General features: G+C 34.5%; 2 protein-coding genes across 2 annotated transcripts; one reads left to right on the forward strand and one right to left on the reverse strand.

Moving 5' to 3' along the window:
- Nucleotides 1-3,738: 3,738 nt before the first annotated feature.
- Nucleotides 3,739-4,697, forward strand: LOC103257506 (olfactory receptor 52Z1-like; the record flags this gene model as incomplete). The annotated part of the gene is made up of 1 exon (XM_008055205.2): nt 3,739-4,697. A coding segment is annotated over one exon (959 nt), but the record flags the coding sequence as incomplete, so codon positions are not given.
- An 8,205-nt stretch (nt 4,698-12,902) lies between these two features.
- LOC103257508 (olfactory receptor 51L1-like) lies at nt 12,903-13,862 on the reverse strand. Its single transcript, XM_008055206.1, has one exon. The coding sequence runs from the start codon at nt 13,860-13,862 to the stop codon at nt 12,903-12,905; it is 960 nt and encodes a 319-aa protein (XP_008053397.1).
- Nucleotides 13,863-14,879: the final 1,017 nt, after the last annotated feature.

Raw genomic sequence — 14,879 nt, forward strand, 5'->3', positions numbered from 1 at the left:
CAAAATCAGGTAGAATTTGACATATATTCTCAAAAAATGAGCAGAATTACTTCAAGGAAAATAGCTGGCAGTATTTTTTGTTTATGAAAAGTTATCACTTTCAAGAAAAAAGTGAAATTTTTGAAAACTTGTAGCTGCCAGTGTATACTAGCCAACCTTCAATTTAAAAAGATAGCTATAATGAGATTGGTTTAATATTAGGGCATGTGAATTTTCATTAATGTATAATGTAATGTGCCTACATTTGAATTTTAGGAATCATATGTAATATATAAGATCTTTTTTTTAAAATTCTCTCATACCTGTCCGCTGCTACAGTCACTAGGTGCTCCGATTGAATTTTTAGCACTACAAGAATGTCTGTATGTCCCAGGCCTTGTCCTTGAGTCTGGAAATCCCAAAAGTTCATGCTTAATTTTTTTCTTATGCACTATGACTCCTGTGATCTTTTAGTCAAAGTGTGCACTTATAGTGTGAAAGAGAGATAATTATGGCATGAAAGAGTGATAAAATTTTTACTCCAGAATTCTCAGATAATTCCATATGTAACCAATCATATTTCAAATCTGCCTCTCAAAACTTTATAGATAAGAGACAGCAGCATGTTGATATTTTGTTAAAGCAAATTTTAAGAATTTTAAAATTACATTCTAGAAAATGATACATAAATGTTCCCAAATTATAGATACGCTGTCTTAATATGAATTTTAGTTTGAAAATTTTGGATAAATTTTAACTTGAGTTAAGATTCATACTCACTTTGTATATGCTATACATAACTCTGTAGATTAATCTGGACAAAACCTAGAGTATTCTTATTGATTAGTCAAGAGCTAATAATAACTTTAAACAAAGCACGGGAAGAGGGTGTCCCAGAAGATTCCTATCCCCTCAGGTAGCTGTTAATAAACAATATAAAAGAGCGCAAACTGCGTCTAAAGTGTTTTAGGCTTTGTGGATGTAAGAGAAATCTGTTCTTGCAGAACTCCAGCAAACTTCTTTGAGATGTCAGGTGAGAAGAAAATCACAGTTTAACTGATTTTGCATACAGAGAAAAGATCAAAGGTACTTTGGACTAACATCTGTATAGTTAAACTCTGGCATACTATACAAGAAAAAACCCAATATCTGTTTTAGGACCTTTTCCTGTGAGGATATTCATGTTGCCTTTCTCAAAGACACATCCAAGTAATTTTGGAAAATAAGACTGACTCTAATGGAAAAAAAGAAATCCTTTAAAAAATTTCAAGGACAGAGAAGAAGTAGATATTCAATTCTGTGATAACACTGACCAGCTTCAACTCTGAAAACTAACACATTCTAAGACTGGAAAGAGTAGATTCAGAGAATCAAGAGCCTTTGCATAGAAAGTGGCAGATATATCATTTATGCTAGTGCTAAGCCTGGAATTGTTGAAATTTGTTTTTTTTAATTTTAATGATGGAGGAGTGAGTGCCTTGGGCCCTTAACTGTCTTGCTTATCTAAAATTATTCAAGTTAAAAAAGTGAAAATTGAATGTATATATATATATATTCCGATTATACTTCTGGTGTTGGTTGCAAATCTGTCAGTTTTTGTCATTCAAAATGTATGATTTTAGTTAAGTATATAGAATTGAAAATGATAGTCCAGACTGGTATTTTGAGAAACTGAATAGGGCAATTTAAGAAATCTGTGACCAGTAGACAAGATGTGTATGTGCCTTGCTCTTATCACTGGTACAAAGAAAGTGACATTTTAATTAGGAGACAATACTTGGTTTTACAGGATCCTTCTTCAGATAAATGCTTAGACTCAGAGTTTTGCATATTCATTAGTAATATGACCTTGGATAATTTAATCCTTCAGTGCCTGAGTTCCTTCCTGTGTAAAATCAGAAAATAACAATAGCTACCTTATATTGCAGATGTAACGGTTAAATTTATCATGCATATTAAGTGCTTAGGACAGTTTCTAGAAAAATGATTCATTGTAAACACTGGGATAAATATCTCCTATTATTATTATTTGCTATTACTGTTATATTGCCAATTCTTGTGCTGTATGTAATATGACTTCTATTTAAATATACTGATATTTTATATTTGATTGTCATACAGCAAAGCCAGGTGCTGCAGGGAGACAACTGGATAAATAAAGTTTTAGTTTTAAATGGATAATAAAATTGTAGTTCCACTTTGGCATTTTTAACAAAATATTTATTCAAATAAATCTCTCTCTTGTAGTTTTTATAAAAAGCCACTTCATCTATTTTATGTGTATGCCCTTGGGCCATAAACTTTTATTTTCTTCTTTATGTGAAATGAATGAGAGATATAGATAGATAGAAGATACAGTATGAGGGAGAATAGGATAAATATGTGTTTATAATTTGATAATGTGTCCTACTTCCTTAGGTTGGGATAATTTGAAAAGGAGGAGCTCAGCTAACATGAAAGATGACTGATGGAGATCTTGAAATGCAGGGTAGTTTTCTATCTACTTGTTGGTTAATAGCCCACATGAAAAGTGAAGTCAGTGCAGAATTAAGATTTTGGTAGATCTCTTCTGATTGAATAATATTTTATATTCCTAACTTTAAAACTTCCTAAGAGTTGTAGTCAAAAATTGTTAATAAATATATATGGTACCTTTGCCAAAAATACTACTTTTGATTTCAAACATGACCAATTTAATGTGCCTTAGTCTAGGGAAATGAATAGTTTTATATTTGAGGGCTTTTTTTAAAAAAAGAGAAAAGTGATTTTTCTTTAAAAATGATATTTGTTGTGCTAAAATTAAGAAGCTGTGTTATAGAACAAAGTTGCTGTAATTTGATCTTGTTCTCTGGGTGGTATATGTAAAAATGATAATCACTCTATTCCATAGAAAGCTCTTTCTGTGTAAGGTACTGAGTGATTATGAACCTGAATATTTTTCAGTGATCTTGTTCTGAATGAGAACATACTGCACTCGACTTGTATTTGTCTTCTTTGACTCCATACCTTTATCTTTGTGAGTTAATGTTTATTGGTGCATGAATATTACAACTTCTGTGAAGCACTTTAAATTTCATGCTAATTCAATCACTATCCTCAAGGGTATGGGTGAGAGACAGATGAGTGATTTTATGTATATAATATGTGTATATATTTGTAAACTATATTTCACATAATTTTATATATGCATATATATGTAAACTATATAATGTGAAAAATTAAGACAAGGGACATATTTCACACACTTAGGATGGAAACAAAAATTAGAATCTTCATGCTGATTCCACTTCAGTATCAGTTTATCATCCAACCCATCTCCTCCCATTCAGTATGATCACAAAAAAATAGAATATTTTTTCCAGTTTCCAGTATTATGGAAATACAAGAAAGGTAAAATTACTTTTTGTATAATTAAGAATTTATTGTCAAGGTAAAAAGTCAAAAACTATATACACAGAATAATTAAAAGTTCAAAAGATACACATCAATTAGATGTAAAGACATATACATCAATTATATTGTTAAAACATTCATCAGATTCACAATTTTTTCAAAGAAAACAAAGTGTACTATAAAAGGTGAGTACTTTTCCCTCAATTACTCTGTTATTTAGTAACCTATCTCAGATCATTCTATTCATGGTCTTTGCTCCTTCCACTTCATCATGTTAAAATTTTGATTAGGACTTGACTAAGATGAAGGAATAAATACTCATTTCCTACAGTCATTTATCATAGTTATCTCTATTTTTCATAATAGAATTTGGCGACTTCTTTGCAACAGTATCCAACTTGACATCTACTCAATTCACGGCCTTTCTGCTAATGGGTGTCCCAGGATTAGAAGACTTCCAAATCTGGCTCTCCATCCCTTTCAGCTTCATGTACCTCTTGGCTGTTATAGGCAATAGCCTGCTTATGGCAGTGGTAGCCTGGGACAGGAACCTCCATGAACCCATGTATCTCTTTCTGGCCATGCTGGCACTCAACGATGTCCTCCTTTGCACTGTCACAGTGCCCAAAATGCTTCTAATCTTCTGGCAGGGCCCTACCCTGTCATCATTTCCTGCCTACCTCACACAGATGTTTTTTGTTCATGCTCTGTTCCTCTCTGAATCTGCTATTCTACTGGCCATGGCTTTTGATCGCTATGTAGCTATCTGTACACCACTTCATTATGTTACCCTCCTTACAGGCTCTCTCATTGGCAAACTAGGCCTGGCTCTGGTTGCTCGGAGTGTGATTGTAGTCACCCCCGGTGTCCTCCTCATTCTCCGGCTACACTTCTGTAGGAGCAACATCATCCGCCATACTTACTGTGAAAACATGGGCATTGCCAAGTTGGCCTGCAATAGCATTACCCTTAATAGCATTTATGGGCTCACGGCTGCTCTCCTCACCACAGGGCTGGACTTTGTCCTTATCTGCCTCTCCTACTGGCTCATCCTGAAAACGGTGTTTGAACTACCTTCTAGGAAGGCTCAGATAAAGGCCTTTGGGACCTGCGGAGCTCACTTATGTGTCATCTTGATATTTTATATTTTGGCTTTCTTTTCCTTCTTTATCCATCGCTTTGGGCACCAGGTGCCTGGGCATGCCCTCATCCTCTTGGCAAACCTCTACTTACTACTGCCAACTACCATGAGCCCTCTTGTTTATGGGGTAAAGACGAAGGAGATAAGGATGCGAGTAATAGGGCTCTGTGGCCAAGCAAAATGATCGAAGTATATTTCCAAATGCCATCTCTTCAATGTGGAGTGAATAGAAAGATGACAGGGAATTTAGGCACCATCAAAAAGTGTCTCAACATATTAAGGTAATAATCAGTGAAATGTCAGCACGACAGAGTTGATAATTTTGATACTTTTTGTAATATAAAATGTCCCTTCCATGTCAATTTCCTTTTCTTAAAAAATACATATTCTTTATTTTAAAATTGTGGGGTATAGTTAAGGGTTAGGTATACAAATATGCATTGTGCAGGCACCCTTGTTGATGAGGTGTGCCCCCCACCCGTCCCCAAACAGATACTGACTACTGTTAATTCCACCTCCCTTGCCCTCCCTGCCCCCATAGTTTCCTGCCACTGTCAATCCTTTTCTTATAGTATTACAATAGTTGTTCAGGGTCCACTTATGAGTGAGAACATGTGATACTCAGATCTTTGTTTCTGTGAGAGATCACACAGTATTATAAACTCTAATTCCATCCAGGTTGCCGCAAAATTCATGATTTTTTCTTTTTTATGGCTGTGTAATATTCCATTTTGCATATGTACCATATTTTTTTAATCCAGTCCTTTTTTGATGGACAGCATGGTTGGGAATATACCCTGGAGAACTCAAAACACTCTATAAAAAAGATACCCGCACACTATGTCAATTTTCTTTGGACAGGACAAGATATAAACTCCATGAGGTTAGAAATTACTTATGATCCTGGTCTTATCAGTATAACCATGAGAACCAGAATACACAAGTAATTTAATAAATATTTTTATAACAGATCAATGTCTTTTTTTATTTTAAAGTTATGAGGTACAATTCAGGATTAGGTATACAAATGGTCATTGTGTAGGTAAACTTTAGGCCTCACTTTGATCCCCACTTCACCTGGTTTGTGATCAGGTACCCTTGTTGATGAGGTGTGCCCCTCTTCCTTCCCTGGCAGTTTCCAACTATGGTCAATCGCTTTGTTATAGTGTTATAATTGTTCAAGGTCCACTTATGAGTGAGAACATGCAGTACTCAGTTCCTTGTTTCTGTGATAGATCACTCAGTATAATAGACTCTAAATCCATCTAAGTTGCTATGAAGTTCAAAAATTTGTCCTTCTTTATAGCTGCATAATATTCCATTCTGTATAAGTACAATATTTTTTTTAACCAGTCCTCTTTCGATGGACAGCACGGTTGGTTCCGTGTTTTTGCTATTGTAAATAATGCTGCAATAAATCTGCATGTGCAGATATCTTTTTTATAGAGTAATTTGAGTTCCTTCAGGTATGTTTCCAGAAGGGGAATTGTTGGGTCATACGGAAGGTCAATTTTTAAAACTTTTAGGAATCACCAAACTGTCTTCCACAGAGGTTGTACTACTTTACACTCCCATCAGCTGTGTAAAAGTGTTCCCTTTTCCCCACATCCTCTCCAGCATCTATTGTTTTTTGAATTATTGATGATAGCCTTCCTTCTTGGAGTTAGGTGGTATCTCAGTGTGGTTTTAGTTTACATTTCTTTGATGACTAGTGAGACTGAATGCTTTTTCATGTAACTGTTGGCTGCTCTTATGTTTCCTTTTGATAAGTATCTGTTCATATCTTTTGACCACTTTGTAATAGGGCTGTTTGTTTTTTACTTTTCAGCACGTTTGAGTTCCTTGTAGATCCTTGATGTTAGGCTTTTATCATACATACAGTTGGAAAATATTTTTTCCTGTTCCGTGGTCTGTCTCCCCACTTTCTTGATGGTTTCTTTGCTTTGCAGAAGCTTTTCAGTTTGATGAGGTCCCACTCGTCCATCGTATCTCTTATGGCATGGGTATTGGGGGTTTTGATCAGGAATTGGTTGCCAGTTCCAATTTCCATAAAGGTGTCTCCTGAATTTTCTAAGGTTCTTATAGATTGAGGTTTTATGTTTAGGTCTTTGATCTATTTAGAGTTGATTTTTGTGATAGGTGGGGGTCTTGTTTTAATCTTCTGCATATGGTTAGCCAATTTCCCCAGCACCATTTACTGAATAAGTTCACCTCTCCTCGTGCTTGTTAGTGAAGTCTTTGTCAAAGATGAGTTGGTTGAGAAATTGAGGTTCTGCTTCCAGAATCTCTATCCTGTTCCATTGGTTTATATTCCTGCATATTCTTGTACCAATATCAGGTCGTTTAGATTATTGTAGCCTTATAATAAAGTTTAAAGTCAGGAAGTGTGATACTTCCTGCTTTGTTTCTTTTGCTGAGGATTGATTTGGCTATTTGTTATTGTTTATATTTCTGTATTGTTATTTCCAGGTCTGAGAGGAAGGATGCTGGTAATTTAACGGGTATTGTGTTAAATCTGTAGATTGCCTTGGATAGGATGGACACCTTAAAAATGTTGATTCTTCCAGTTCATGAACATGGAATATTTTTTCATTTGTTTTTGTCATCTTTGATTTCTTTGAACAGTGTTTTGTAGTTTTTATTGAAAATGTCTTTCACTTCTGGTTAGGAAGATGCCATGACTTTTTTTGTGTGTGTGTCTATTGTGAACAAGGTTGTGCTCTTTATATGGGTTTTGGTTTGTTTATTGCTGGTGTATAAGAATGTGACTGCCTTTTGCACATTTATTTTATACCCTAAGACTTTGCCAAAGTGCTTTATCAATGCAAGGAGGTTTTTAAGGTATGGGATCATGTCTTAGGCAAAGAAGGATAATAACTTGGGTTTTCAAGGTATGGGATCATGTCTTAGGCAAAGAGGGATAACAACTTCCTCTTTTCCTATTTGGGTACTCCTTATTTTCTTCTCTTCTCTGATTGCTATAGGAAGAACTTCCTACACTATGTTGAACAGGAGGGGTGAGAGTGGTCTGCTTTTCTTGTTTTGGTTTTCAGGGGAAATGGTTCCAATTTCTGTTCACTTGGTTTATCGTAGATTGCTCTTACTATTTTGAGCTATGTTTCATTTATACCTAGATGTTCCAGAGTTCTTATCAAAAAGATATGTTGAATTTTATTGAAAGCTTTTCCATGTCTAATGATATAATCGTGTAGTTCTTGCTGTTACATCTGTTGATGTATTTAATTATGTTTATGATCTTGTAGATGGTGAACCAGTCCTGCAATGCAGGGATGAGTTCTACTAGGTCCTGTTGGATGATTTTTAAGATGTGGTGTAGAATTTAGTTTGCTAGAATCTTTTTGAGAAATTTTTCATCTATGTTCATCAAGGATATCGGCCTGTAGTTCTCTTTCTTTTTTGGATCTTTACCCAGTTTTGGTATCAATGCGATGTTAGCTTAATAAAATGATTTGAGGAGAATTCCATCTTTCTCAATTGCCTGGAATACTTTCAATAAGATTGGTATCAGTTTGTCCTTGAATGTTTTGTAGAATTCTACTGGAAAGCCATCTGGTCCAGGGTTAGTCGTAGGTAGTTTTCTTATGACAAAGTCAATCTCCTGGGTTGTTATTGGTCTATTTAGGTTCTCAATTTCCTCTTGTTTCAATCAGGGGAGGCTGTGTGATATCAGTAAGTCCTCCATTTCATTTGGATTTTCAAGTTTGTTTCCATACTAATGTACATAGCAATCCCTCATAATGTTTTGGATTTCTTCAAGGTCAGTTGTGACTTGTTCTTTTACACTTCTGCTTGTGTTTATTTGGGCTTTTTCTCTCTTTTTCTTAGTTAGTGTGGCTAGTGGTACATCAATCTTGTTAATCTTTTCAAAAAACCAGGTTTTTGTTTCATTTTTTTTTTATATTATAGTTTGTCTTCTATATTCTGTATTTGGGCTTTTATTTTGGTGATCTTGATTCTTCTACTAAAGTTAGGGTTTTGGTTATCTTGCTTTTCCAGCTCCCTTAGGTGATACGTTATGCTTTTAACTTGTGATATCTCCATTTTCTTCATGTGTGTTTGTACAGATATTAATTCCCCTTTTAGTACTGATTTCATGGCCACCTAGAGATTTGGGTAAGATGTTTCTTTAATAAATACCCTAATTAATTAAATAAAATGCTAATGATCTTATGTTAAAAAAACTCCCTGATATGTCTTTATGTATAAGATTTATAGGCAAAATACGTATTTTTTCTCTCTCAAAATCTTTTAGCTTTGTTTCCAGAAATATCTGCTTTTTGACTCCTTAAATATCTTTTTTTAATAAAGATTATTTTGGTTGCACACACTAGAAACTCACTTTGTTTAGGTTGAATAAACAAAAAAGCAGTATACTATATAGAAACATTCTGCATTATATTATGGCACCCAAGGATAAATGGAATAAATACTACTCAGTAAGCACAAAAGTTAGGCTGCTATAGGTTCTGAGTACCAATCTGTTTCATCTGCAATGACTCTGGGACAGATATAATTGCTCCATATTGGGTCAGAATGCCAAACCTGTTTCCATCTGTAATACTCCTTAAGAAACTGTTTTAACAGAAGTTCAGATGGGTCAAAAAGCTCAAAAAGCTTACATTATGGGAAATAGTTCACTGGATTCATTTAGTTATTTTATATAAGCACATGGAAATTTTCTAGTTTAACTTTTCACATACAAAGCATTCTTGCTAACTGTATTGTATAGTATCTGGGACAGTCTTTATCATTTCTCAACATATCTGCCATCATTTTTGCATGTGATTTCTCTTCTCCACTAAAAAATATTCATCTCTAGATTAACGAAAGAACTAAAGTATTTCCCTTCCATTCAGATAATTTAAAAAGTGTGTCATAAATAAGATATGAATATGGTCCAGTGGCTTAATTAATTGGACTTTCTTAAAACATATATTGGCTTCATTCTTTTTAAAAAGCATATGAATGCTTCTATACTTTGTGTGTAATTGGGTGGTCATCCATGCTCTTGTCTTAATGATTTTTTTATGTTGAATTTTTTTATATAGACTGACTGAATAGCTAAGTGGGTTAATGAAGTGTTTTATAACAGTTTCAAACTCTAAGATAATGAAGGGAACAGTAGCATTTTTTGATGTTATTTTTTCTTGCTGTTGTGTTTTGCCACAAAGGGCCTTTTGCAACATACCTTGATCAGTGTATAATCCATTCAACATTATGAAAACAATCACTTTGCGTTTTAGCCTAATGATAAGAGGTTGGAATACAAAGTTGAAAATAAATATTCGGGTTTCTGGATATTTTACATATTCTGTGGAGATGTAAAAAATGCTTTCAAAAGACAAATAAATATTCATGACAGTATCTAAGAAGGCAATATGAGTAAGAACATCTCCTAATTCCTAAATTCATATGCAAATGAAATAGATGTTTTAATTCTATTGCGGTACTTTTAGGCAAAAACAAGAAAGCTTCTTGTTTTAGACACACTATCTGTTTACCAGAGGACTGAACCCAGTCTTCATCCATCTTACAAAATCCAGAGACTTCTTTTCTCAATTTATAATATAGGCCAGGTTCAGGGGCTCAGCCTGTAATCCCAATCTTTTGGGAGGCCGAGGTGGGTGGATTGCCTGAGCCCGCGGATTCGAGACCAGTCTGAGCAACAGGACGAGACCTCGTCTCTACAATAAATAAAACAATTAGACTCCAATTTAAAAAAAAATTTTAATATAACCTTGTATTCTTTTTTTATTCATATATCCAATCACTCATATCTTCCCTAGCTATATTGTATTTTACTGGGAATAATTTCCTTAATTTGGGGAACATGTGTTTTCTTTTTCTTTCTTTCTTTCTTTCTTTTTTTTTATTTGGGCTCTCACTCTGTTGCCCAGCTGAAGTGCAGTGGCACAATCACTGATCACTGTTCACTGCAGCCTTGACCTCCTAGATTCAGGAGATTATTCTACCTCAGCCTCTAAGTATCTAAGACTACAGATGCATGCTATCATGCTGAGCTAATTGGTTTTATTTGTATTTATTTTGTATGTGTAAATGAAGTTTCAATATGTTGCCTAGAATGGTGTCAAACTCCTGGGCTCAAGCTATGCTCCCACCTTGGCCTCCCAGAGTGTTGGGATTATAGGCATGAACCACTTCACCCAACCAGAATATGTTTTCTTTATATTTTTAAGATGTATTTTATGGATATGTAGTAATTGTAATAACACATTTTAAGAACCAGTGTAGTAGATGATACTTTGCAAACTCAAAAGTTTGGTAATCAACATAAATATCTACTTAAACTAATTTTACTGACATGTAAATTTAAAATCTAAGATTCATAGTTTAAATATATTTCTATTAACCTAAAGAAATTGATAAAATTTTTTGAAGCATGATAACTGGGAAAGGTGCATTTAGCATCAATATAAAAATATATTCTGCATTTGAAGGTTATATTTTAAAGATGAATATAGAAAGTGAAATATTACTTATACGATATACAATTGATGGTAATGCTCATATTCTTCTTTAAATTTTGCTTTTCCTACCAATTTTGTTTTAATTATTACACTGAGAGAATTTGACTCATTTTGACAATATCATTGGTCAAGGTGCAAATGCTGAAGGAGAAGGGTAGTAAAAAGTAGAATCAAGATAGAATAAAAAAAGGTGGAAACAAACACAGTTAAATTAAAATAGGGGACAGATACATGTTTATCTGTTTTCCAGATGTACCACATGTGCCTGAAATTTGAAATTCCAATTATAAGTTATTAAGATGTCTTTTATTGCATAAAATGTGAACTCATGGCAGTTCCAGGTTTTTGAAAAAAATATACAAACTAGTAATTCTTTGTTAAATGATTGATTCATTTGTTTATTATTTATACTGTTAGCAATCACTGAGTGCTTCATTTACACCAAGGATAATGCTGATTTTTGCAATTTCTGCTTGATGCTAGTTAGAATAATATATAAGAAAACACATTAACTATTATTAAGACCTATACAAATATTGAAAGCCATAAAGCATTCTTTAAGTTTTCTTTCACCTTTTGCTTTTTTTCCTTTGTGCAAGTGTAGACAAGCAAATTAAGAAAATTCAAATAAATTTTCAAGTACTATTATACAACTCTATGCACAGTCATCTGCCAGATAATTTCAGAGCTATACAAAAGACAATTGTGTATGCTGAAAGAATTTTACATCAAAAATTAAATTTATCTATTTCTATCATAAATTTGTATGTAGTTATACTTCAATGAGCTGCATTTTTATGTTTAAATGAATTATTATTAAAAAACATTTAAGCCAATGGATTATAATCAATGATTTCACATGATAATAACTAGGGTCTTTTAAAAATTATTAAATTTAAGCCTTCTATAAAGTTAAAATTATTTCCAAGAATTAGCTAAAAGAAATATTAAATATATGTAGGTTGCCCTCTCCCCTACTCTTTCTTTTTTAAGTTGTGTTCTCACTGTGTCACCCAGGCTGTAGTACTGTGGCATGATCATGGATCACTGCAGCCTCAATCTCCTGGGCTCAGGCAATCCTTCCATGTCAACCTTCAGACTATAGGTGCATGCCACCACACCCAGCTAAATTTTTTTCATTCTTTTTTTTTTCTTTGTGGAGACAACGTCTTGCTATGTTGCCCAGACTGGTCTCCAACTCCGGGGTTCAAGCAATCCTCCCAACTTACCTCCCAAAGTGCTGGGATTATAGGCATGAGCCACTGCACCTAGCCTAAAGTTGCATCCTTTTTATTCCTGAGGAGATTAAATCTCTTTAGATCAGAGAGAACATAACGTTTGAAAGGTGATATCAATACCCCATGTGAGCTGATAACTTCTGCTTTGAGTCATAATATACTCTTCTATCAATACAAGATTTTGCCATCTGTAAGAATGATAAAATAAATAGGATTGAAAACACAGCAATTATATAACAAAAAAGATAATATAATATTCCATGGCAAATATTTTAGACTATCAAGATGCAAAAAATATGTTAGTGTATTTAAGGTAAACTTTACAATTAAGTCTTTATACATAATTGTACATGAGATAAGAAGTGAAGGAGAATAGATTAAAATGATTTTCAACAGACTTCTGTCTCATATAGTCATAGTAAAAGTAAAAAATTTATATAGCACATGCTAAGTTATGCTGTATAGTCCCAGTGGGCACAAACTCTCCCAAACTCTCTCCTTTACAACATTTCTGTGATTCTCTGTGGCTCTGTTTCTTCTCTTTAGGGAGTCTTTTGTTGGCATCTCTAATTCCAACAAAAGAAAATAAATCACTGAGTTTACATTGTTGGTACTGGTGGCATCATTGTCTTGAGGACATGCCTACAACACAGTAGAACTGATCTTTTTGAGAAGAAACAGATGAAGGATTCCTTGGCGGATCTGCTTGGTCTTCACACTATAAATAACTGGATTGAGCACCGGTGGAACCAATAAGTAGATATGAGCCATAAAGATGTGTATGAGTGGGGAGGAGTGTTTGGCAAAACGATGAATAAGAGATAGCCCTATCATAGGCACATAAAGAATGAGTACAGCACAGATATGGGATGCACATGTGTTGAGGGCCTTAAGCCTCCCCTCATGGGATGCAATTCCTAACACTGAATGAAGGATAAAAACATAAGATACAAAAATACCTAGTGAGTCCATGCCCCACAGCACAGTGATCAACACCAATCCATATACAACATTAAATTTGGTGTCAGCACAGGCAAGGCGAATCATGTCCTGATGCAGACAATATGAATGAGAAAGAATGTGGGAGTGGCAGAAGGGAAAGAAAGGCAGACGGGCCAGGAGTGGAATCATTGCAATAGCACTCCTAAGCAGGGCCGCAATTCCAATCTTGGCAATGAGTTTTGGGGTCAGAATGGTAGCATATCGTAGAGGGTGACAGATGGCTATATACCGGTCAAGGGCCATGGCCAAGAGCACAGATGACTCAGTAAATGAGAAGGTGTGAATGAAAAACATTTGCACCACACAAACATTGAACTGGATCTCTCTGGAAATGGACCACAACACCCTGAAGAGAGATATCATTGTGGGTAGGGACATACCCATGTCAGTGAGGGAAAGCATGGCCAGGAAGTAGTACATTGGCTCATGGAGCCTGGGATCTGTCCGAACAATATGCAGAATGGTACAGTTGCCCATTATTCCCACAAGGTAGAGGAGACAGAATGGGATGGAAATTAAGTGGTGATATTCTTCATAGCCAGGGATACCTGTGAGATAGAATGTGGAGGACAAGCTGTTGCTGGAGTTAGAGTTGTCCATAGGGCTGTCTATTAAACCATAATCAAAGTCCACAAATACACTTCAGTGGGGAAGTCAATGATAAGACAAGGATCTGCATCAGGAAAACAAAACTTCAGTGTTTTACTTGTAATCACTCTTAACCAATCTCCACATTTCTGCTTTGCATTTCTCCATTTCACTGTTGAGCATGATTAGTTAAGTAAAATATCCATTTTATAGCCACAAGGATCTTTTTTTTCTACCCCCTAGATGCAATCCATTCAATTTCCTCACAAAACACGGACAGTCTTCTTCCAAAGATACTACCCAGACAAAGCAGCACACACACAAATTCTAATTTTTTAATTTTTAGAAACGTCTTGACTCCCTGGTCTTATAATACCCTTCCTTCCTTCCTCTCTCTTTCTTTCTTTCAACTCCTGCAGTGATTTATATTAAATTCCATTATTGAAATTGAAATATACATATATATTCACATATATATATACACATATATGTATATCTATACATATATATAGATATATAGATATATCAATTGGTTTTATAATATATAATGTCTCAGAACAAATCTATTGGCATCTGACCTTGACCTTCAATGATCTGTATTTGGAACAAATGAGAAAATATTTTCTCCAATTCTGCAGTCAAGAAAAACTGAAGTAGACAAATGACCTCTTAAAAATTCACTTGTACATCATTTGTCAAGCATCCATGCTCACCAAAATTCTGATAGGAAAATTTAAAATCCATGGAACAGAATACTTCCTATCATAAGTAAATAAATTGACATCTTTTTGCCTTGCAGTTTGCTTTAGTTCCTGAAGACACTCAAATCCTTTTATATCTACTCTAGTCACAGGCAGACAAAACCCAAATACAGCAGATATTTGCCTGGGATGTTTAATAATGGCAGTTGCCAGGAAATGAATGACTCACAAACAAGAACTCGAACAAGTAAATTTCAGAGATAAATTCAGTATTTCTGACTGTGTGATAATTAAATTATATTCATGTATTGTGCAAACTGATATTTAA

Source organism: Carlito syrichta, unplaced genomic scaffold (genome assembly GCF_000164805.1).
Source record: "Carlito syrichta isolate Samal-C Ts95f unplaced genomic scaffold, Tarsius_syrichta-2.0.1 Scaffold301779, whole genome shotgun sequence".
Taxonomy (NCBI): Eukaryota; Metazoa; Chordata; class Mammalia; order Primates; family Tarsiidae; genus Carlito; species Carlito syrichta.